Consider the following 24,614-nt stretch of genomic DNA (forward strand, 5'->3'; position numbering starts at 1 on the left):
TGAAGAAATCATACAGATACACTGCACAAACAGAAAAGCCCCTTTGTTCAAAGTGCATGCTTGCTACTTGAAAGAGTTTAAAGTAACAAGTCTAATTGACCTAATTCTATTGAAATGACCATTCTGACCAAGGAACATTGTGTAAAATCTGAACAATAAATTCATCATAAAGGACTTGCATTATACAGCGTATGTGCCCTTCATATATACAGTAGCACTAAATGGGTTGATCAGGTTTCTTGACTTCAACAGCATAATAATATATGCACATGACAAACACTCCTTTAGGGTGCTAGAGTGGCTCTTCTCCAAGAGCGCCTGCAGCTACTAAGGATACTGTGTATAAAATGAGGATTATCCAGACCAGCACTTTGGCAGGCTGCATCCATTTTCTTTACATCCTTTGTAAAGTGCACACCACTGATGTTGAAGAGGGAGCACAAGCACTCTGAAAGGTGTCCACACACTGAAGGACAAAACTCTTAATCTCAAAATAAATGAAAAAGGTTAGTAATGTTTGTTTGCTTTGCAAGGATACAGGATAATTTTGTTTTATAATGTATTCATCTAATTAACCAACCTTTTCCTTTTTGACTCAGTGTCTTTGCATTGGTTTGCTTTTCCACTTGCCTGCTGAATGTCTGCATCTGATGTTTTGGTGTCATTTTTTAAGCACTACTAAAAGCAAATATAAAACATAGAAGTATATAAAATATAAAAATGTGCCTTTTATTGCTTTATTCCAATTCAACTACCAAATGGAACTTGAGAAAATGCTTTAATCTTTTAATTCATTAGTGTCACTTAATGCAGTCTTTTACTTGGAGTTAATTCAAAAAGGCTGTTCAGATGCATCCCTTCAAACAGAAATTTGAAAATGAAAGTACAAGCCAAGAAAGTATATAACCACACACACACACACACACACACTTTAACTTATATAGATAGTTCTATGTACAAAATATATTTTAGGGACTTCATGATCAATTGTATCCGTGTTAAACCCCCCCCACCAGGATTTCTATCTCAGACACTTTCAGAGGGAATAATTATCCTTAGATGAGGCAATCACCAACCAGCGTTGAACAGTGAACACCAGAATGCAATCACAAATCGTAGGTTTAAGCTTCAGAGACAAAAGCACCAGAAACAGGCATAGGCAATCAAGAAATATTCTGTACAAATCAATGGTTGTATTGTAAGTAGTGTATGTATGCGAAAAGACTGTAGTGGAAAAAAGATTTTCAGGTCTGGTTTTTTTTTTTTTTTTTATTTCCTGGCATGTTGTTCATCTTTAAAATACACAGAAGATTACTGATATGCAGTTTATCATCTTTTTTTTTTTACGGTACAGTGAGACCCCGATTCCTGTGTAATGACACTGTTATAGGATTACTCTACAAACACAAAATAAAAACACATTAGCTGGCTTACTATCCTTAGGAAATGCATCATAATGACCACTTTGCAACAAAAAGACAATGCCCATACAGTCCTTAAAGATGCACAGTTCAAAAGGAATTGACATTAAAACAACTGATTTAATTCAACAATAAAATCAAGTTAAATGCGCAATTACACAGGAATCTGTTAAATATCAAAACAAAATATTAACAGAAATGTTCTTTACACAAATGTAGCAAAAGACTTTTATCATAGATATAATAACAGGTGACAAACCCTAAAATAAATGATAATCTCTTGCCTTTCTGTCATAAAAACCTGACAAACCCATGAAATCTCAAGAGATAAGAGTGACAAAGACTCACATTTGTTGCAACAAGACTCTGTACAGCTCAGTGTGGAGTAAAAATGGTCGACAGCTTTTAAAATTCTGCAGATCAACATGCCCCCTCCTCCTCAGGAGTTCATGGAAAGCCAAGGCATTATAAAAGGTAACGCAACTCCTTGTACTCAAAGATGAAAATAAAGTCATAGCTTTAGAGGATTCTTTAAAAATAAAATAAAAACAACTTACAAAACAAATTAGTAAACAGCCAGAGGAGCATGGAGGTTTTTCTCCTACATGGCATCCACCCACCACACCAATCCAAGGGCAAGTTCAAAAGCCTAATGTCCAAGTTGCACAGCAAAATGATACAACAACAAACTACAGTGAAGAATCAGAACAGAACTTCAGTGTTTCTCTGCAACTTCTTTAACCGTAGGCACACTGAAAAAAATATTTTTTAACAAATGAAACTTCCAGTTTGGTAATAAAATGCTCCTAACTTTTTCTTAAGTTTTGGGGTTTTCCATGCTTCAGTCTGATGTCTGATGATTTATTCGTGCCTCCTGCAGTTTGTAGTGTTCTCCCACACGCCGCTGGTAGTGATCGCAGTCTCATGTCTCTGCAGCATTTGTATGTATTCCACAGAAAATACAGACTTTAGCTTTAGCTGGGTGGATGATACAGTAAATGCTAAAAGAGATCGATGATGCTAATTGGCAAAAGTGGTCACGGCGTGTTAAAGAGAGTCCTGGCCTAGCGTGTAGCTTTTTCTCCACAAAAAGGCAGAATGAAGTCAGTCCTTACAGCAAAGGCTGAGATAAGAGTCAGGAGTGTCATAATAACTAAATGCTTTAGCACCATAGAAAACCACTTGTTGGCAAGCAAAAAGAAGCACAGAAACCTCATAGGCAGTATTTAATGGACATCTACCAGCAATCTATTACACCATCCGTTGTACTTTCTACACGGTGTGAAGGAAATCAGTTAAACTTGGGTCAGGCAGGTGGAGGAAAAGTTGTTTCTGATCACCTGTAGAAACAGAGCAATTGGGCAAAGGTAAGCAGTGTTGTGCTCTTGGGACTTGGCAAGTTTTAGTGAAAACTTGGTTGGTAGCAGCCAAATTAAATCTTCTACATGTAGCCGTGTCTTGTCTCTGGAAAGGCCTCCAACTGGGACCTGCGGCATGTTGGAACAATATGACCTCTGATGGTTTAAATAGGGACCCAATGGATTGACGAGTTGAACCTCAGACGCAGGTGCCTTGGTGTGCTGGAGGAAGGGCTTTTCGGTTCTTTAACACCTGGGACTTGTCCTTAAAATCTGTTGGTTTCTGCTGTGAAATGTCTATCAGCGCACTGGCAACGATGATTCCTAAAGGAGGAAGAAAGTGAGAAAAATGTGGAGGTGGTGAAAACAACAAAATTTTACAGGTATTTTTTGCATGACATGACAAACACACAATTTTAAGTACAACCTTTTGCAGCTGACATGGGATGAATCGTCTCCCCATTAAGAAATACGTGTATTTATGCACGAGGTACAGCAGCATAATGTCACAGATTATTTGAATCTCCGACACTCTGACAGGATCGGTCAGGATAAACTGACAACAGCCTCTCTAATCATGAAAGTAATTCATTAAAGCATAAACACATAGCCTATAGAAATCTATTTACGCATGATCCATCAGGGGAGCTATGTTAAGCCGAGCTCCCCCATAACTTGCACGCTGCCTACAATATGGACCATCGGATTCTAGGAATAGGAAATAACATTACTCTTTTACTCATGGATTTGTTTTTCTGGTGCGGAAATATTTCTCTGTGTTGGTGAATTATAAAAAAAACAAAAAAAAACACCACTTAATTTCGGGTCAAAATGCGTGTGAGATTGTAACGGGTATAATATTACTGTTTTTTTTTTTTTTTAGTAATGTGTTATATTACGGCGTTACAGAAAAAGGCAATACATTACTGTAATTGACCCTTCACTAAGTCACGCCCCCCTTCGTTACTGTTGCGAAGTCCTACAAACTGTTGGATTTGTTGGACTTTTATCTGTCTTTGTCTATTACTGCACTCCCTGGAGAAATATTGTCTAATTTTTGGAAAAAAGAAATAGACAGTCTTGCAGTTGCACTGTGCATTTGAAGGTTGAATTCAGGCTGTCAAAGTGACGTGACAGAAGACAGAAGCTAAAGCCTACCAATCAGAGTAAAAGTGAACCACCGTAATATTATTATTATTGTCTACTGAGAAAGAGGACAACGATATTAAGGATCAACACTGCTTCTGTACAGCTGGGTAAGTCACTATTACAATCATTAAAAAGCAGAACAGCAGGGCTTAACAACGTTACATTCAGTAGTAAATTAGCTAGTGTTAGCTAACTAATATTACATTAGAAACAATAAGACAGCCAACTTTTTCCTGGATTTGTTTTAGGTTTTGGAAAGTGATTAAATAGTACTTCTCCTTTCAACCTCTCTGGGTAGTTATTGTAACTATTAAAAGTGCCCCAGGAACAGTGTTTCACCATATCTTGCAAAAATACAGCAAAAAAAGCTAGAAAACGACTCCTTTTACATTAAAGTCAATAGAGCAGTTAGAGAGTCCTATACTGCGCTGTGATTGGCCATCTACGTATTCGGGGCATGGCTTAGCGAAGGGTCAATTGCGTTACTTTTGTAACACATTACTCCCAACACTGGCTGTACGTGACATGTATTCATTGTTTTTGAAAAGATGTTGTTTGGAAGTTACATCTTTTCAAGATCTCTGGTAAGTGTGGTCTTTAAAGACACTTGCTGCATACTGCAAAGCTTATACATTTGAATCAAAATAAGAAAAATGTTGACATCAAAATGACAGTTATTGTTTGCGTGTGAGTTACCTGATTGTCCTGGGGGAGGTAAGCCTGAGGGCCCGGAGGGCAGACGCATGAGGACAGTCAACACAGCAGCTTTCCCTCCAGAACAAGGCTCCATCGCAACCGGTTTGGGTGCACCCTGAGAAGACAGATAAAATCATCCAGATGACTATGAAAGACGGTTAACTTTCCAAAAACATAAAAACGTTCACTGGTTTATTAGGATTTTACAGTAAAAATATTGACTATGGAAAGCTGTATCCTGCACAGACAACACCAATAATAGTATTTTATGTGAAACAGAATGCTTGATAGAAGTCCTTAAATCGACTTGATTGGCACACTAACACAGGATCTTTTGGTTGACATACATTTTGCAGTGATGCGACAGTCATACTTGAAAAGTCTTGATAGTTGTTTTCTGCAGAATTTTATTTTTTTATTTTATGGGACCAACGGTCACTGATATCAGCTGCTGGAGTTGCTGCATTTAAGACGAGACACCCTCCTCCTGAGACAAATGGTTCTATTGGTCACACAATGAAAACACTTGTGTGTGTCCCTGTCAGACAGTCCACGTGTCGAGGCAATGACCTACCCTCGGAGTTAATGGCCAAAACTGCTTGTCTCAAGCGTGAAAAACATGTCATCCTGATAATGAATGTCAAGGGTTTCACAGCATGTTTTGGATGAGGGGATAGAAATTGGGGAATAATAACATGTCTGAATAGAGCTGAGGTTTTTTTCTTTTTTTCTTCTTTGTTTGACTGAATTTAAAATGAAGATGAGAGAGTTGACAAGAGGCAAAATGGTCCAAAAACAGGGATGCACAAGTAGATTAAAACATGAGAGAATCAGGATGAACTAATTTGTATTAAGATGTTCCAATTAATTTTTTTGTTGTATATTTTCCCCTCTGCAAAAAAAGCAGCTTATTTGTGTATTTTGAATGAGAATTTACTCCAAAAACCTTGATATACGAAATATACACGTATGTTAAGTATAAATGATACATTGAGCACCAAAAGTTACACACAGATTTGTTCGAGCTGTCAAGGGACAAAATATATTTAACATAACATCTGATGTAAATGCATGTGAAGGTACTGTTTCACCCACTCTTTGCCACGTGGAGTAATTTAATCAAATGAAGCATGCAGTGTAATACCCCATGCAACTTCCAATTAAGTTTGCCACTTCAAATGCCATAGTTCACAACTACAGTAAGTTTCTTAGTTACTCAGTGACACTGGAGGTGTTAAAAAAGCCATTTAACATGATTAACCTCATAATACAGACAGTATGGATGAACATTTCTTCTCAGCACACCACAGATAAGGAGAGAAACTGAAACGTCAAATATTTGACAACTTCTTAAAAGCTCAACTAAAAGAATCAACCCAAACCAAAAAAAACAAATATGTCCAGGAATAATAACAGTGTAGTGTTTGGTGTGTTTAAGAGTTCTTAAAATTAATAGCATAGCTGCTTATGGCAGCTAGTTAGCACAGCATTGTTCAACCAAAACCTTCCCAACTACACCTGGCCAATGTTTGGCTATTTTGTAATCTAATAAAACATGCATAGGCTATTATATTAGCGTGTCTGTCATGCAAGCAGAAAAACTAGCCAAGCTTGTGCGCAATATATTACTTTTCCTTAGTTTAAGTTACAGTTTTTAGTTTACAGACACTGAAAAAAGGTGGACAAGTATGAATGGAGCATCTTTCAGGGCACATTGTACTGCAAATTATTTACTGATAAGTTTGTCCAGATAAAGGAGCTAATTCAAGGTAAAGCTAATGATTAGTTAGCTTATCAATGAACACACTCTGTAGTCAAAGGAGTAAATGTTTCTTTTTATGAAGAATTGTAGTGTATAAACATGGCAAACTTTAACAAGCACACTATTGAATGTTGATTCTGAGCGGAACTGGATTTGTCCTTCATCACAACAGAGCCCTCTTTGCAGAATTCAGATAATTTCTGGAGGTTATGAATGCTGTCAACATTGGCCCAGGTTGTTTTCCATTTCCCTGTACTTCTAATCAGCTGGAACTAACACAGAGGGACAGAAAGATGAGGGAGAATGGGGAGCAGGACAAAGGTGGAGAAATAAAAATAAAAAGGCAGACCAGAGTACAAATAAGTATGTGACACAGACAAACTCTAATTGTTAATAAGCTCTTCTAGGAAACCCAAGATTTATACAGTTTTTACTCAGGCCATATAACTAATGCATACTCAACTTTAAGACTAATTTATATGTAACCCATGGATCAACTGTAAAGACAAACTTCATACATTCATTAGTCCAGGGGGCCTCAAGTGTCTTCTCAAGACTGCACATCAAGTATTAAGTACATATATATACATACATATCAAGTACATATTTTATATGTAATGCTCTGAATGACTCAAAACCTTCATAGGCACCATGTGAAAGCAAATCCAATTTCAGACATGAGAGGACTGGACTGCACACACAAGACATGTTTCTGTATTGCAGGCAGGTTCGAAACTGACAGACTGTTTATGTGCATTCTTACTCAGTCCAATTAGGCCAGAACGATCGGAACACAATATTCTTGTGCATCTTTTTAGGTAAATTGATGATAGAGAGGCACATATTAGATTAGATCTACAGCTGACATACAAGGGCAATTAAATTGCCAGCCATTCCACAACCACTGAAGTGATCCTGCTAATGAATAGCTATATAAGCCACGTTCATACAAGGGAGCCAATTTAACCAATGCTGACTTTATTTACTGATTAAAGCAGATTCCACTGCAAGCTATACTTTAGTGGATCACTGGGTGAAAAATCATAGCTGATACAAATTAGTAAACACTGTGACAAAATTCTGGTTTTAAGACTTGTTCCAACACTTCTGTATCGTATATGTAAAAAATACTGTCTCAATCATTGTGAAATACTAACACCATAATATTAATCAAATAGTATTTAAATACATGGCAAGTGCTACTTCTAGAGGTTTAATGGTTTATCGGTCCACTACTTTGGTCAAGGCTGAAATATCTCAACTGCTGAACGGCGAGAAATTAAGATGAAATGTCACACAGAAATTCATGATCCCCACATGATGAATCCCACCAACTTTGGGTATCCCCTGATTTTTCATTTAGCGCCCCCATTAGGTAAAAATTTTATTTTGTAATGACTTTTCCATCAGCTGAAGCTGAAGCTCGTGTTTTGACTTGGTGCTCAAATGCAGTCAAGAAGGACTCTGTATCCCAAATGCCAGACTGTTAATTGTGAAGATGAAACTTTCATATTATCATCTGGTTGCTGCTGTTTACATTCACCCCAAATGCAAATGCACTGTGGAATGTTCTGGGTCTTATACATGTATGTAGGGTATATATGTACATGAATAACTGCATTGTTTTATTTTACATGTTACCATATTTTAATTTAGACCTACACTTAATTATGTGTGTGTGTGTGTGTGTGTGTGTGTAGCGCGAAGGAACTACAAATTCCATTTCGTTATGCAGCCTTTTACCGTTGAATGACTTATAAACAACCTTGTAAACTTATTGTTGTACCTTGTTGTTGTTTAGCGGCAATTAGCAACAGTTGCTTAACTAAGACGTGTTAGCATTTAGCTCATAGCACTGCTGTACTTAAGTTACAACCTCATAGAGCCGCTAGCATCGCTGTAGATGCTCAAGTCTTGTTAATCCAAACACATACGCGACCCGTTTGCTAACTCTCGCTGCGGCCATGTTACTCTGCAGACAGCTCTTTCTCATGTTCTTCAGCACCATGTACCAATCACCAGGCAAGCTATGGACTTAAATTATACACAAAGTCGACTAGTAATAGTATTGATATAAATGGTAGTAGTAGTATTAGTATAAGTATTATTACTAGTAACTTTGTGGCACATAATGCCTTTTCGCAATGCTGTCTGTCAATTAAATAACCAAATGATGACTAACCTTAGAGTGTGCATTTCCACATCAGATTCTTTGCTGCGCTATTTATGGAACAATACTTATCTATGCAAGTACTGTCACACACAATGCCATGATTTTTGCCATTACAGCAAAGTAACACATTTTTATTTTGGGTGAAAGGCAACAATAAGCATAGCATAATTAAATCGCCTTCTTTTTTCTTGCTCTCTCTCATTTTATCTGTGAAATGCTTTTATTAATCTGAGATAACGGAAGCATTTCTACAATGCAGAGGAAAATAAAAACATTAATAAATCATTTTATTCCATTTCAATCATTGGGGTGGCATTTTCTATCAAGGTTTTTTTTTTTTTTTAAACTGCACCGTCCATTTTCATATCTTTCCAAAGAAGGTTTACACAGCATGCCTTTCTACTAAGCATTAATCAAGCACGAGGACTGTATTATGGTCATTCATAGCCATCCAAGCACATAAACTTGCATACACGCACACACACAATGTATCTGCTTTCTTTTCCCCTGCTGACAGGTGTCATCCATCATACTAGCTGTCCGTTAGTGGTGCCATATGTTGAATGCCAGCCATAGTGAATAGAGACATCTGTGATATCAAGGCCTAGGCCTGCAGTGTTTGGACTCGGCTGGCTCGCTGTCCAACAGCTGCTGACATCTTGGTCACTAAAAGCAATGTCCATCTCTTGGGATTTAAAACTGACAAAACAATGGAGGAAATGGGCACAAAGGCTGTTTTTATTTTCTCTCAGGCCAGCTGGAGGGTCTGCAAAGTCTTAGTGACAGAGAGCTGGTACTAACTAATGCAGTGAGATCACTGCTGACAGAACAATCACAGAATAAGTTCTTAAATGTTTTCATGTGTTTTCATGTGTGTGGGGAGACATTTGGCACTTCAGCTTCCTGTAAAGCTGCACCAGTGTGGTTATGATGCAAAAATGAATTCCATGCCCCTAACAGAACATTTTACCTTAAGAAAACCTCAAGACTTTCAATTTCCCCTGTACTGTATGCAACTCTTGCATTTTGTGCTATATATATATATGCTTACATTACCTATACAAGTAGTCTTGTTTGCATTGACTCAGTGAATGAGTGGGTCCAAGTTAAAAGTACAAACAGGGCTGGTGAAACAAATAGGAAACCAGTGATGCTAGGCGTGGCATCCGTGTCCTCTTTGATATCAACAAATATTTCCAATAAAGTGGTGCCAGATGCTGACCAATTAACCTTTATAAAAGAGAATTAGGCTAGTTACATATGGTTCACCTTCAGCTTGCGCCAAGCTATGCAACGGAGCTGTATGTGGTCCAACACATGCATTTGCACATTTGAAACCATGTAGATTAGATTTTGCTCAAGGAATGAGTCCAAACTACACTGACATATTTGAAAACCTGACAAAGGCTGTGTGAGTATGATAATGTGCTTCCAGATATACAAATATATGAGATATAGACGCATCTACTTGATGCAAATCATTTTAATCCCCTGGAAGCTTAAAATAAAAATAAACTTCTTAATATATTATAGTAAGAAACACCTAAGAAATTGCATGTTGGGCAAATGTGTATAAATGTCTAAATGCATGCAGGATTGGCAATAAGAGCTCTGAAAAATATTTTCAACATAGAAATGTGTATTGTGTATTATTAACATAGTTATTTTTCCTCTGCTTCACTGCAAGATCATATAACTGTATATGATCTTTCAGGAAGCATACAAGGTGCTCATGTCGGATTTGGCTACTGCACATCTTGAATTATCATCAGACACTAAGGCTGTGCTGCCCTCACATATTGTTGAATGGGATTTTAAACCACAGGAAAATCTGGAATGGCAATGATTAACAAAATAGCACTCAATTAATTCATTATCATTATGATCCTTGACAATTATACTTTTGTTTGGGGCAAGAAAGTTGCTTGTTTGTACCCTTGTATGCTTAATTCACCGGATACCATATGTTTTGGTAGGTGCCAATAATATGCAAAATGTGTAAAAAATGTAGGAAACAGGCATGCAAGTTATTTCTAAACCAACAAAGGTCTCCGGTGTTTTCTGCAACAATAATTTTATAGTAAACTTCCTTCAAAGCTGTATGGACATCTAAGTGAAATTAAAAGTCAAGCATTCACAGGTTCACTCTGCATCTTGAAAGTGTCAAGAAACAGAAGACTGGAGATGTGTTCGTTTTCCAGTTATCGCTTCCAAAACAGCTTGGGACTCTCAGACTCTCAGCAGTACTCTCCAGTGAATGCAAAGTCTCTACCTTAATGCACTCTATAACAGGAACACTGTCTTTGGTTTCTGTGCAAGAAGGGGAGGGCTGGAATAAATTATTAAATAAAAGACACAGACATCTCACTGACAAGTATGTAATTAACATTTTACTCAAATCAAGGTAAAGGGGTTTCCAACACTTTTCAGATTCCGGTTGTAATTCACTGCTTTAAGAGTGCAGCAATAAAGTGCACTCAGACAGCTAAGAAGCATTGTTTTTCTCCTCTTTTATTCTTTACATTGCCCTTCACAATACCATAATGCATAGTGAGTACCACTCAGCCTACACAAATAGCTAATGTAGCACCTCTTTACTGATTGCCACAGTGATTTTATTTCTCTCAGCAGCAGGTGACACTGAGATGGCCCCGCCTGAGGAAACACTGTTGGTCCTGCGAAGTCAATTTGAGGATGTAGCTTCATATTGCTTTAAGGTACTGTTTTATCCCAAGTGGCATCGAGTCCTAGACTGTGCTTAGTGCCAGAGTTCTTCTCTACTTCCTGTTTGTACGGGTGGTATTAAAAGGTATGAAGATGTGAACTACCAACTGGTCAGTACAGAGAATTCCAGACGTGCAAATTAGCCAAAATAAAAACATGTAGTAAAATAAACACTAAGGACAACAAAAACACAATAATAAAATGCTCCTGACTTTAAAATCAGAGCAATACCTTTCCAATGCAGTGATGCTTTTTCTAAGGAGTGACCACCTTTTCTTTGTAAGAAATTAAAACAACCATGAAAAAATCTTTAGAAAAATCTATACAAATCTTGGCATCATGACATCACTTCACATTAAAGATGCTGGTTCGATTAAAAAATGTCAGCAAGTCTGTAGCCCTGATTGAAGAGGACAGTTCATATTAAGAAGAGGGGCATGGCAAGAGAGTATTTGTTATTGATATGGTGAACGGATAAAAAGCTGACATATCTCGAGGAGAATGCATGAGCTGGTTGAGTACTGCAAAATACAGTCTAATTACGTAGCACTACTGCTGTATGTCAATAGAAGCACTAAGGCATCTAAGCTTGCTTGTATAAATTGGGAACATTTATACCAATTTACCATTTATTGCATACACTGTATTGGCACAAGTTTGATAATATTTTGTGTGTGTGTGTGTGTGTGTCTTAAGCAGACAAGCATTACTCACATCAACCACAGGCTGCAACAGTTCTGTTTGTTCTCCCCTGGCATCCAGTGCAACAGCAACTGAGGCAAATGGACGACTGGCCATCTGCTGACGCTCTCTCATCAGCTGCTGTAATATCGACACAGATGAGAAATGAGCAAAACATAGTCCAATCAGCAATAGATAAATATAGAAAGAAGTGAGAAATAGTAAAGTAATATTTTACATGCCAATACATTATGAAGCTGAAAATCATCAGCAGATCAATTCAATCAATTAATTTGATTGCAGCAGTTTGCAACATGATATTTCATTTCCACATACAGTATACCAGCACAGACAAATACAAAGGATTCCCTCAAGGGTTCGGCACAGAAACGCTTTGTTTAGGTTAGTGCCCAAAAGTTATACCATTTCTGTTGCTTAAACTGATCAGAAAATAGCTTCTCGTTCCCCACTAATCAATATTGTAAAACAACTAGCGCCACACTTTCATCAGCAATGCAGTGTCTGATCAATATCGAAACAGGCCACCATTTTAGTGCCAAGGACATCACTGATTGGTATTGGATTTGTGATGAGCTTTAGTGTGCTACATTAAGATCTAATTGTACTTCAGATTACTGAGCCCATCAAGCCACTGTGATGATCGGCCTTATAACCTGCCTTTCCTTTGTACTTCTCTGAAGTTCTACATGCACATAAACATAAAAACAATTTCATACAAATCTATGTAGTCATAAAGTACACATGCAAATACTGTAAAAATGAATTTAGAGTAAGAACGATATTCGTTATTTAAAGAGTTTGGAGGGTGGTGTTTTTTTATCCTTTCCAAATCCAAAAACACAAGAGCAAATATGTAAGACATAAATTAAAAAGGGTTTGCTTAAATGTAAGCTGCAAACGTTAGTTTGTCTGGCTAACTAGCTTACTACCTAGCATTACAGTAGTAACTCATGTTACTTTTGAGGCCAAGGGGCATTTTATTAGCTAACTACATTTTGTGGTGTTCTAGGTCACAATAAAAAAAAGCTCTGTTCTTAATAGTAAATCAACTGTGTAGTAATTCCCCACTGTGTGGAAGCCTGTCCTGGATGCCTCTCTAAGCGTATGCAATGCTGACAGTGTTCGTCTTTTAGCACAGTATCATGTATAAAGCAAACAAGTGCATATTTAAGAGCCCTTTTATGGGGATTTTCATTTTAAAAAATGTGAGCTGGAAACATTAAAGCCAGAGACACCGTTTTCAACTCGTGGAGCTAATGTTAGCTGAGGAAACAAGCTATCAATAGCTGCTAAAATCTGCCAGCGACTGTTGTCATTTGAGCCGACAAAGCAATGGTAGTCTGCTAGAAATTAGAAGCCTGCTTTTGTCTACTGCTGTCTAAAATCAAGGGCACATTATTTTTAAAATGACTGAGAATTTCATGTGGAAATCTGCCTCTGTATCATTGGAAACTGCCATACGAGAATGGAAAGCTTGACATTCAGTCACTAAGGTGGTGGGGCAAATAGTCTGCCCAGGAAACAGAAGTTTACTGAAAAATGTACTTAAATCATAGTAGGAAGTAAATTTCACTTAGTCAAATAAGGTTTAAAATGAAAAACAAAAATATTCATTGTATGGCGTAATGATACATCAACTCATCCTACAACAGAGGAATATCTATCTTTTTTCAAACACTCTAAGCACTTTAAAACTCAACTCACATCATCCGTTTGAAAAAATGTGCCTGTTTGGGTCAGCTGTATGGGAATGTTGAGCTCTATTGTGGTCTTATTCCTCAGTAGGAATTTGTCCTTGGTGTAGTAATAAACCCTGGGATTCTTGTGTCCAGAGCGTCAGCCTCACTCACTCTGAATATTATTAAGTATTCATTAGTCTGGCTATTAATTGTCAAAATTTAGATGAGGTCTGGAGAGGTTGATAGCATTGTACAAACGAACAAGTGAAAAAAAATCTTTAGAAGATGCTTTGAATCAACATCTTGGAGTATCAAGGACTCCATCTATATGTTTACAAAGAGTATGTCAGAGCAGTGTATTGATTTTTTTTGTTATCGCTCTGTTGAGGGCGTACACGGGAAAACATTCAAAAGTGATGGTGGTATTCAATTAATGTGTCAAAACCTTATTGGATATTTGGGAGCTAACAGTGACTCATTATTAATACTTGCACAGACAGTTCTTCAACAACAGCCTTAATCTGTGGCTTTTTGTAAGGTTCAATTAAAAAAAGACCTCACGCTGGCTACCAAACAATGAATCAAAACATCATGTTCTCAAACCTAGCCGATAATTAATACACTTTTAAAGTAAATGCACTCTAACCTGTTTGAAACACCTGAAATGGCAAACAACAATGTAACGCAATGCATTTAATTTTCATTTTCACCTTTATATACAAGAGTGATATTTATTTTAATAGTTACAGATGGCATTCACTTTGGATAATTCTTTATTGACTGTGTGTTATATTCAATTTGCAGATTCAACAGTGATAATTAACATTATGACACAATGTTCAATACCCTTTCAAATAGCTGTAATGACATGATCTAATGCTCAAAAATGTAAAATAAATCTTTATTGCAGGTGACAAAACACACACAGTGGCAAAGTCGAAACACGCCGCCTGCAGTCCTTCAGAGGGGTTCTTTAGCTCAGCTAGGCCATGTGCATAACCTATTTGTCAAAAAGCCCAGTCTTTCCCCTCTCAAATAAAACCAACACGAAAAAAGGCTAAAAATTTGAAATATGGTCAGTGTGTATATGATCTGTGTATCATAAATACTGTCTCGCAGCCCATGTTAAAGCATTTTGAACACTAAACTATTCCTTTCCAGACAAGCCTTCACTGGTGGGGAGTGAAGGAGTGGAAAGTTCGGGTCAGTTCTGTGTACGAATTGCTTTGCTGAATCACTCTGAAAACATTCCCTAGGGGAGGTAAAGCTGAGAAAAAAAAAAAACAACAGCCATGTGAAATTGAGATTGATCACCTGATTGATTTTTCTTTTTGTAGGTCTGATTTTTAAACTTTAAATCTAAGGGTCCATGTTGTACATCTCTACTATTAAACATCAAAGCAGCAACATCAAACCTACAGATTTGAGATGCTGGGCCACTGCAGGTCAAAATGAGAAATTTTGCCCTTTCCGAAAAGATAAAAGCAGGACGGAGGGCCTAGTGGGGTTGGTGCAAAACAAGAAAACAGCTCACGGCTTATTATGGTTGCCAACACAAATGCTTCAAATCCAACAACATTCATCCTAAATGTCAGATAGCAGTAATGTTATTTATGTTGGAGGATTCATTTAAAGCAACAAAGCATAAGAAGTGACCAAAAGCCAAGTCAGGGAACGCTAACACTTTGCTCTGTGTCCGGCGCAGGCATACAAAATGTGCAGGGAATATAATACTTCAAAAGGGCCAGGACAATGCCAGAGAGGTTCTAGAAATGAATACTAAGTTAATGACAAAACACAAGAGTGCATTTGGTCAAGAATACAAGCTGGAGCCATTCACGGTTGTGATAAGGGTCGGCATGCAGCGCGCCTTGCTATGCAGGTTGATTAATTTGGCAAGTGATTGCATGTATTATCTGTCTTGTGAATACAGCATTTTGTTCCCTTCATTGGATTCTATAAAAGGGCAAGTTTTAACCCGCCTCTGAGTATATTCTACACATAAGCAGGTCACTTTGTCCTTTTCAAAGATTATTGGCTGTACCTACAGGCGGCGTCATTTAGTGTTCAGTTTAACATATAAGCAAATGACAATGTGCGTTCTCTGGTGGTTTCCATTTTTTGACTACTTAACTGCATGTTGATGTATGCTTTCACAATCTACACACACACTCACACACACACACACACACACACACACACACATAGCGATTAACGGACTGAAGGCTGATGACTAAATGAAGATATCCAGTCTAGTAGACTGCCATGTCGTTTTGCGTAGGCTAAAGTACCAAGAACTCATCCAGAAATAAGTAAAATATGTATTATTGTGGTTGTGTAAAGTAATAATTCTAACATAAAATATAAATAATTAAATACATGTTAACTTTTGGTATTCCTGTCATTCTGTTTTACTCATTAGTGGGTCAGCATCTAAGCTTCCAAGGGTAAGCTATAACCCAAGTTGAACTCATCACAGCCATACTTCATCATCTTAACTTTAGAGGATTTTTTTAGAGTGCAAACTTTCAACTGAACAAGGGACAATCAAGGTGACCAGGGGCTGAAGAGTAGGATAATCTTATTATAGCAATCGATGACTGCTGATTGAGCTCTGTTAAGGGAAGAGCAGAACGTGGGATTACGCCAAGTCTACAGGGGGACATGGGAGAATTGGTGTGGTAAGTAATGTGTTCCTTTCAGTTTTGTCAATGCAAGCGTAATAGCTTATTAGACAATCGAGCGGGCTTAATCAAAATGGGTCTGTTTATGATCATTTTTAAGTAACTGATAATTGGGTTTTCCGCAAAGGTTTGCGCTGCCAGCATATAAAAAGGGTGTCTTTTACAGAAAACGCACTTCAGCTCTGCATGAAAAAGCCATTTCATTCATTTGAATGAGGGCAACACAGCAGGCGTGCCAAAGCAGAAGGCAAAAACATAAATCACAGGGTCATCCAGAAAAAAAATGTACCCGACTCAAAATCTGCCCGGCCGCAATACCACTTGATCTGCCAATCAAATATATGCAAGTAGACATCCCTGGTAGATTACTTTGTAACATAAACTGTGTATTTCTGTACTTATACTGTTTTATCTATTTCTCAAATTGGACTTCCTGGATTGTATTTCACCACCAACGCAGCCACCAGCAGTTTCAATTCCCGCTAAGAGTCTACAGCCATGTTAGCGCCTCTGTGAGTCTGTACTCTGGCACAGCAGTGTTTTGAACCTAATGCTAACATCAACCTCCTGTCACGCTCAAGCTAACGTGCTGATGTTAAGCCCGTCAAATGTTTGCCAAGTTAACCACTTAGTTTAGACTGTTATTCATTTCATCATCATGGTATGATGGAACAAAATTTCTTGGCAATCAATTTACTAAATGCTAAAATATATCACTTGTTGGTGGTGCTAGAGGAAAGGAGGATCACCAGAGTAGCATTCATCCATCCAATAGTTATTGCGATATTTTAGTCTCACAGACCAACCGACATTGCCATCCCTACAGCCTATCAGTGACACACCATTATAGAAACAACATAGCCCTTGCTCTTGGCCTTTACATTCGTCACCATCTTGTTTAAGCTGTTTAAGTCACAAACTGGCCACAGCCATTACCAATGTCATGGCCAGGGCAACATCTATGGCCTGATAATAGCTATCAATAAACAGAAGCTAATTAGTTACTGGTGGACTGAGTAAATGGTATGCTTAAAGATGCTGCAAAAAAATAATGGTCCTTTTTATGGTAACTGCTGCTCAATAATAGTTTTAAGTGCCAGTAAAAACATCACCGCTCTACTTGATGGTCAGCACATATGTTTCTAGTGTGTATGAGATGCGTCTCTGCGTGTTTGTACGAGCGTGTGAGAGAGATAAAGAGAGGGGAGACTGCATTAGATACATCCACATGGTTGTGTGTGAAACATCTCTGTGCGCAGTCTTGTGAAATGTCAGCGCCCCCTCCCATCTGTTCCCCCCACAGGTAGCTTCAAAGAGGTCAGCCCTCGCCGTCCTCCGTGGCATTTACAGCTGTTGTCTTTTCATCCCTTTGTCACCCCACTCCAAGTCTCCATCCAAGTCTCGTCACATATCCTCAGCTAAATTATTATTATTAACAGCTGTACCTTTGGTACTAAGTCCTTTCAACTCCTGAAAAAAAAAGAAAAGCCCTTATCCAATTAGTGCATTAATGTGGTAAAAGATCAGCTTTGTAATATTAGGCCAATACCAGGAATTACAAATTTAGTACCTCATGGCTTTAAGTTTCTGAGAGGCTGTTAGCGGTTATTATTCTCTCCTCCATCCGCAGCTAATTTTCAAAATGACATACAGACAATGCTTACTTCAATATGTACAAATATTCATCAAATGTTTCTAGTAAAAAAATTGTGTATAAACACATTGCTCTTTAGACCTAGCACAACCGAGAAGTGCTAACATAGGTTTCACGCCAGAAAGCCAATAAAAAAAACATTCAAAAGTTCAATCAGTACCAGACATCCATATGCCACTTGGCTGGCTCAGTGTATCATTATTGTCTCTGCTATCACTAGACGCCTCATTAGGACTCGTTTATTCCACGTCCTTATGTCAGATGGAGGCTTGTGAGCATTAGATGGCTTCCAGCCCAAATGCCTTCACTCTGTATTTGGACAAGCCTCCTAAGTGCATGGGCCTGTCCACAAGCCCTTTCAAATTAACTGGACACGATGCTCAGTGAATCAGTGCACGAATGGACAACATTGGCAGGAACCAAATCAGTTAATCTAATATCGTACAGGTCTTGGTGCTGTCTCAACACAAGTTAGTGATCACACTGAAACTCTTCTCACTGTTATCACTTCACATCAGTACCGACAGAATGTTGTATGTATGCAACCTAAAATGTCTACCATGACTACCAGTGTGACAAATAATTATTCATGAATGCCATCACTAGCTTGATGATTTATATAATAATGGTTAGCTGATGCTGGTAATTTGAATTAAGCAGCATTTGCTTATTACTCCCTCAAATTAAAAGGTTAGTCCATCGATTTAACATTGCACTCCCATTACAACGTGGGACTCACGATGGACAGTAAAAAAAATTTTTTTTAAAAAAGGATCAAAATCAACACAGCAGCAATACAGTTTTGTTTATCATGTATCTAAAGCTGAGTGCCCACTTTAAAATGGAGAATTTTCAATGTCCAGTATCACTTAAAGAAAAGCAAACACCAAAGCAGAGTCCTTTCGAAGACACATAGAAGGATTTGTGTATAATTGTCCAATGAGCAGCCAGAGCTGCAGACAGACTATCTTGTTTTCTGTTGTTGTTTTTTTTTAAAGATTGATTCAGTCTGCACCTGTCAGATACTGATAATAGAGCTTATTAAACAAAAATGAGAAAAGGATCCAAATTGGAGGTTATCCACAGGATTGTTGGATCCCTCTCAGTAGCTGAACCACTTGCATCTTAGCTTTAGTTGTAAGAAATCAAATTCCATACAAATGGTCAAAACAGGAGCAAACAGGCCTGGATCAACACAGAAAAAGGTTACACTGATTGCAGTATGAGGCATGCAGAACAGTTGTTTGAAATTTTAGCTACAAGAAACATCTTCAGACACAAGTACTTACATAAGTGAGGCACCGGATGCCACAATTCATACACAAAAGCTATTTTCTCAGACAGGATTTAAAATCGGACCATAACTAGTTCAGCAATTATCACTACAAATGATCATATTTTGTGCCTTCAATGACAAACCTTTTCAATCACCTTAAATTAAGAAATGGAGATTTTTATTTAACCATTTATCCATTTTCATCTGGCTGCTGAAGGGCAGTGACAAACAGATGATAGGAATGCTAAGAGCAGATGGGAAAAGTGAGCAGAATTTCAATGATGTGAGCCCATCTGTCTGCATTAATTTTTATTGACTTTAATTCTTTGGATAGGCATGATTCATAGTCATGGTAGCTATCATTCTTGTTTATTTTCACATATCAATTAGAGGATATAAAATTCAGATCTTATGATTATCAATGTCATCCCCAAAGGGGAAATAAATCGCAGGAGCTTTATTAGTAGACTGAGGGTCATAAGGCTGGATGAGAACCAAATTAAACTTCTTGCTATTAAGTATCAAACAGCATCTAGGAGAATACTGGGTTCACTCTGAAGAGATGGAAATGATGGTTGCTCTTACAGAAACCAGCAACCGCCCCATGCAGTTTGGGTTAAGGGAAGTGCGGAGAATTTACATACGTTTGCCCTCTTCCTCAATTTCCTGTGCTGTATCATTCTTATGCGCACTGCCAATCACCTCATCTTTCACCCCTTTTCATTCCCATCTTTTCTCAACCCCATCTTCCACACCACCACTGAATATTAATGTTTCATTCTATCCATCCCCGTCCTTACTCACAGCAGCTCTACTCGCTTCTTCATGCTTTTTCCACTAGTCCATTTAACTTAAATCCCTAATTTATCTGAATTACCATCTCTACTTTTAGCCATATTTGTTTCAGACTAAATAATCCATCCAAAAAGACTCTTAAGCATATTAATTGTATTTTAGATAAATTTATCACAATTTCTTTCTCCTCTTGCAATTCTTTTTTAGACCCATACTATTAAAACAGCACTGTGCTATTTGTGCTCTTTGCCTTTCTAATGTGTAGAGATGAGGGCTTATGTGTTAAAATGCAGTTTTCTTTAGGTTGCAAAAGTGTTTCAGAAGGATTGGGAACCATCATGTTGAGCAATGATATTTGCAAAACGTACTGTCTTTGCTAACGTGTTGAAGAATCTGGAAGTTATTTAAATATTGCTGTGGTCAGGTGTATATCACACGTTATCAGAATGTGTTTTATGGACTTACTTCTCTCCGCCGTGAAGCCCAGCAGGTCTGTTTGATCTTCCACACCACTGCTGCCACCAGGAGTAGTGATAGAAAGCAACTGGAATAAAATAGAGGCAACAATATCAAGCAAGATGATTATATTTAAAGCATCTCTGTTGCTGATACTAAATATAAACATGCAGCTAACCCAGGTGAGTTTCACGACACCATGTTGCAATAATCCCTGTCTTTACATTGTCACACGCCAGATGTAATTCAATAGTTCTGCATGCTCTCTCAGTGGACACAGTGAATAACTTGGTTACTTTCTGCCGACCAGAAGTAATTCACTGTGTCCAAAGGAACACAAGGAAAATGTAACATATCATCATCATAACATCATCACTGCTATTGAAGAAGGACAACATATATCGAAACATAAAACCAAGGAGATGATATGAAGAGGTAGCACACTGATTTCTTATCAGAGTGAATATTTTGGCCGATTACTTCAATTAATAGCCCAACAGTAAAATCATTAGTCATGGGAAATTCAGCAAGGCCCAAGTGCTACTGGGATAGAAAAATATGACTGATTGAGATCTTCCACTTCATTATCCTGGTGACAGATGATGATTATAAATGTAAAGATTATTAAGTGCTGAAGAGAATTTCTGTACTTTCGAGGAACATGTGGGAGTTTTGGCTAATCTTTGACCTGTGTGTAGGGGGTATTTTGTATCAAAGAGGGGATATACAGTATTTGTGGTTTAGGTATCTATAGTGTGTTAAGCTAGCTTGCTTTGCATGCATTTTGGTTAGGTAAAAATATATGGCAACAAAATAAAAGGCCAAGTATTGGTGTCAGCAATTTTTAATAGAACAAATTGCTCAGTCATTAACAAGTATTTAAAATTTCCCCTTAATTACTCTCTGCTCACTGAATTAGAAGAACATGACCCCGCTCTGGATGTCCAGGAACAAAGACAATCATATTTGGATTTGAAACACACACTGTAATATGACCGGTGAGCCCTTGTCTTTAGGGACATTCCACATTTCTAAAATGGGCAGATGGGTCCAATAAGCACATCTCACCAAAGACACGTGACTAGCTCTGATTTCATGGGTCCATTTGGTAGATATTTCAACTTGAACAAGCTTTCAAGTTGCTTGCCACGCCTGCTAGATCCATTGGGATTTTGAAGAAGGCGATAATGCCTGTGAGGAACCTTGATAACACTTAAAGCTTATAAATACAAATACAAAGAGGAGGCGGCTACCAAGCAAAAAAAAGAATAAAGAAAGAAGGGAAGTGGGATTAAAGTGTTGAGTGATGGGAAACTCTGGGCTTCCAAACATCTCGTCACTGTACGTGAAATTTATTTCAGAACTGGACAAGCTTGGAACCCTTTCATTCTTTCAGAAGTACTTGCACCATCTTCGACACCTTTGAAGATAACAGTGAATGGGAGGGTAGGTGTTGTGGGGGCTTCAATGAGATTTTCATGTGGCAGAAGTGACAAAAATCCCTAGACAGATGTTTGGCCTTCAACGTGATGATTTTAGACAGTAAAGACACTTAAATCGCCTTTGCTGTTCCTTCTGCTTCTGCTGTTAAAAAGAGTTCTGCCACTATTCATGTTCTAACTCCTTCCGGTAGTGAAGGACAAATTATTTACACAACAATGCTCTCAAGTAATTATGGACATGGCATTGGTTGATTTGTAAATCTAGTAACAGTGAACTTTCATTCACACACACAAGGAAAGCATGACAGGAAGTTAAGTAGGAAGTTGCCACAGATCTCAGACCCACTGTTCTTTATACCATCTTACATTATTATGTGTTTTTAATAGTAGACAGCCAAATATGGCCTTTTTATAATGATAATGTAACACAATGTGTAACATAAGAAAATTGACCTTTGACAGAAGGGAAACTGAACTGCTTTCTTTTAATTACATGCTCATTTCTGTAACCACATGGCTATGGTTACCACGACGGAAAACAATCAATAATATCTGTAGCTGCTTTCTACAGTGTTTCTGGGCAACAAGAAGCTCTGTAATAAGAATTCTTAAAATCAGTAAAAAGACATCTTAACTATATCATAGGATAAAAAAAAATTATATAAAAGTATAAGCCTGGAAGTGAACATTGAAAAGTATTAAAATGGTAAAAAGTGTACACATTTTAATAGTTCCGTTTTGTTGTGACATTTGACTTCACCTGACATTTTATGACTGAAGTTGGTGCTAAATAAATTAACGTGTGCATGCATGTTTCTTAAAATACACTTGACATTCATGTGCATACACTTATATATACTGTATATACACACACACACACACACACACACACGCAGATGTGACTAGAATGAAGCGGAGTTTTGTTAACAAGTATAAATGAGACCATGGGCCACGTGTAGTGCAGCATCCTATTAGAACGCATAAAACAATCAGACTTAATTAGATTACAACTTAGGCAGCACTGCACAAGTAAATATTGTTTGTGAAGTCACTAAGATGAAGAAGCATTGTGGAAATGAGGGGGGAAATACTTAGTGTCTGAAAGGCTGGTAGTGAAAAAGGTGAGATGATATTTGAATAAACTCAGGAGAGAAAACAGCATGAGAAGAAAATAGAGCTTGTTCCCAGTCATGCTGTCATTTCTTCATCCTCTATCTCTCATACAAGGAGGTCTAGAAACCCTGTGGGGTGATTTGACATTTTGTCATCAGGCTGATTATGTTTCCCGCAGGTTCATCCCCTTCAAACATCAAACACACACAAAACTGCTTGTGACGGCATAAGGGCCTTTTGCTTTTTCTCGCTGAGTTTATGGGTCAGTGAGAACTGGACAACAAGGATACACAAAAGACTCAAGAGAATTAGTATACCCTGCACAACAATGGAAAAAACAATACCAAAAGAAATGCACTGCATGCTAATGGAACAAGATGTACACAATTAGGCGGGCAAACAGGAAAGGCTATATGCTGTGTAATGGAATGATGGGGTTGGATTTAGCAAGCACAAACCAGTATGAGAATTCATTACATTTGAGATAAATGAATAACTTGAAGTTGTGTTTTTGTGAATACTAATCGAACAACAATTCCAAGAGAAAGGAGTACAATGCTACGGGCAAATAGAAAGTACTCACACCTTTATTGTAGAAGTTTAAAAAAAAGACCAAAACTCTTGCTACCTTTTTCTCTGTGTGCCCGTGCTGTGCCCCTATTTAAAATGGTTTCCTGTGCGAATGATGCAAGTGGCTGTCAGACACATTTTAGATAAAATAAGCTCTGTCCTTCTCCCTTTTCCTTCCAAGAATTCCTGAATTTGGCTATTCAACTGTAATTCGATCGAATGGAGGCAGAAGATAACAGATTATGTGACAGCTTTTTCGGGAAAGTTATTGTGGACCGGGAAGTGATGGGCAGGTGCCTTGGGCAAAGGCTGTCTTCTATTCCTACATTGACAGCTACACAGATAATGCGTCAGTCCATCAGCAACTCTGGGTAGCACACCTTGAAATGAAAATGAACACACATACACACACAGAGACTGCACCAATGCTCAGTGACTATCAGTGTTAGGTATGAAAATAAGTGTCCCCACCAAATATTGCTGATCTCATGATTAAAGCCATCATAACTTATCCATTTATCAGATTTCTCTAATAGAATAGCATTATAAATACCTGCATCAAAATACAGCATCATTTACTTTAAGGCTTTCTGTTGTGTTGCAAGGAGAGCACTTTATGGTCGTGGCAATTAAAATGATGCTAAATCTTTTATAGCTAGCTTAAAAGTCATTTGGACGTTAAAGGGTGGTTCTTTTTTCAATCGACATTTAAACTTCACTTATCACAAGTTGAAGATTTTGCCTATAGCCTGTGACACTGTGTTACAGATTAGAGATGCTTGGAACAGCTCAACAGGCATGACTACAGTAAGCAAAGCTGTGTGAGGGAACTCCTTTGAGAGGGTCAGTGTCAATGCTGATCTTCTGAAGCCTTTTTAAAAATGCCAGTATCTCAATTCAAGCATACATTTTGCAATTAAACTCACATCCTCTTAATTTATTCAGACTTTGCTGTGCTTT

At 37.8% G+C, this 24,614-nt stretch overlaps 1 protein-coding gene across 2 annotated transcripts in view; it reads right to left on the minus strand.

Annotated features, from left to right (window-relative positions):
* Positions 1–1,254: 1,254 nt before the first annotated feature.
* The window catches only part of atrnl1b (attractin-like 1b), a 66,567-nt gene continuing 43,207 nt past the window's right edge, over positions 1,255–24,614 (minus strand). For both annotated transcript variants that reach the window (XM_038735372.1, XM_038735371.1), the window contains exons 26-29: positions 20,539–20,617; positions 11,998–12,105; positions 4,625–4,739; positions 1,255–3,103 (exon numbers count right to left, since the gene is read on the minus strand). In XM_038735372.1, the coding sequence (XP_038591300.1) occupies positions 2,979–3,103; positions 4,625–4,739; positions 11,998–12,105; positions 20,539–20,617 (427 nt within the window). In that variant the 3' untranslated portion in view covers positions 1,255–2,978. The remainder of the gene's footprint in view (positions 3,104–4,624; positions 4,740–11,997; positions 12,106–20,538; positions 20,618–24,614) is intronic.

Source organism: Micropterus salmoides, unplaced genomic scaffold (genome assembly GCF_014851395.1).
Source record: "Micropterus salmoides isolate LMB-PRFRI ecotype aquatic unplaced genomic scaffold, ASM1485139v1 Ms_hic_scaffold_21, whole genome shotgun sequence".
NCBI classification, from domain to species: Eukaryota; Metazoa; Chordata; class Actinopteri; order Centrarchiformes; family Centrarchidae; genus Micropterus; species Micropterus salmoides.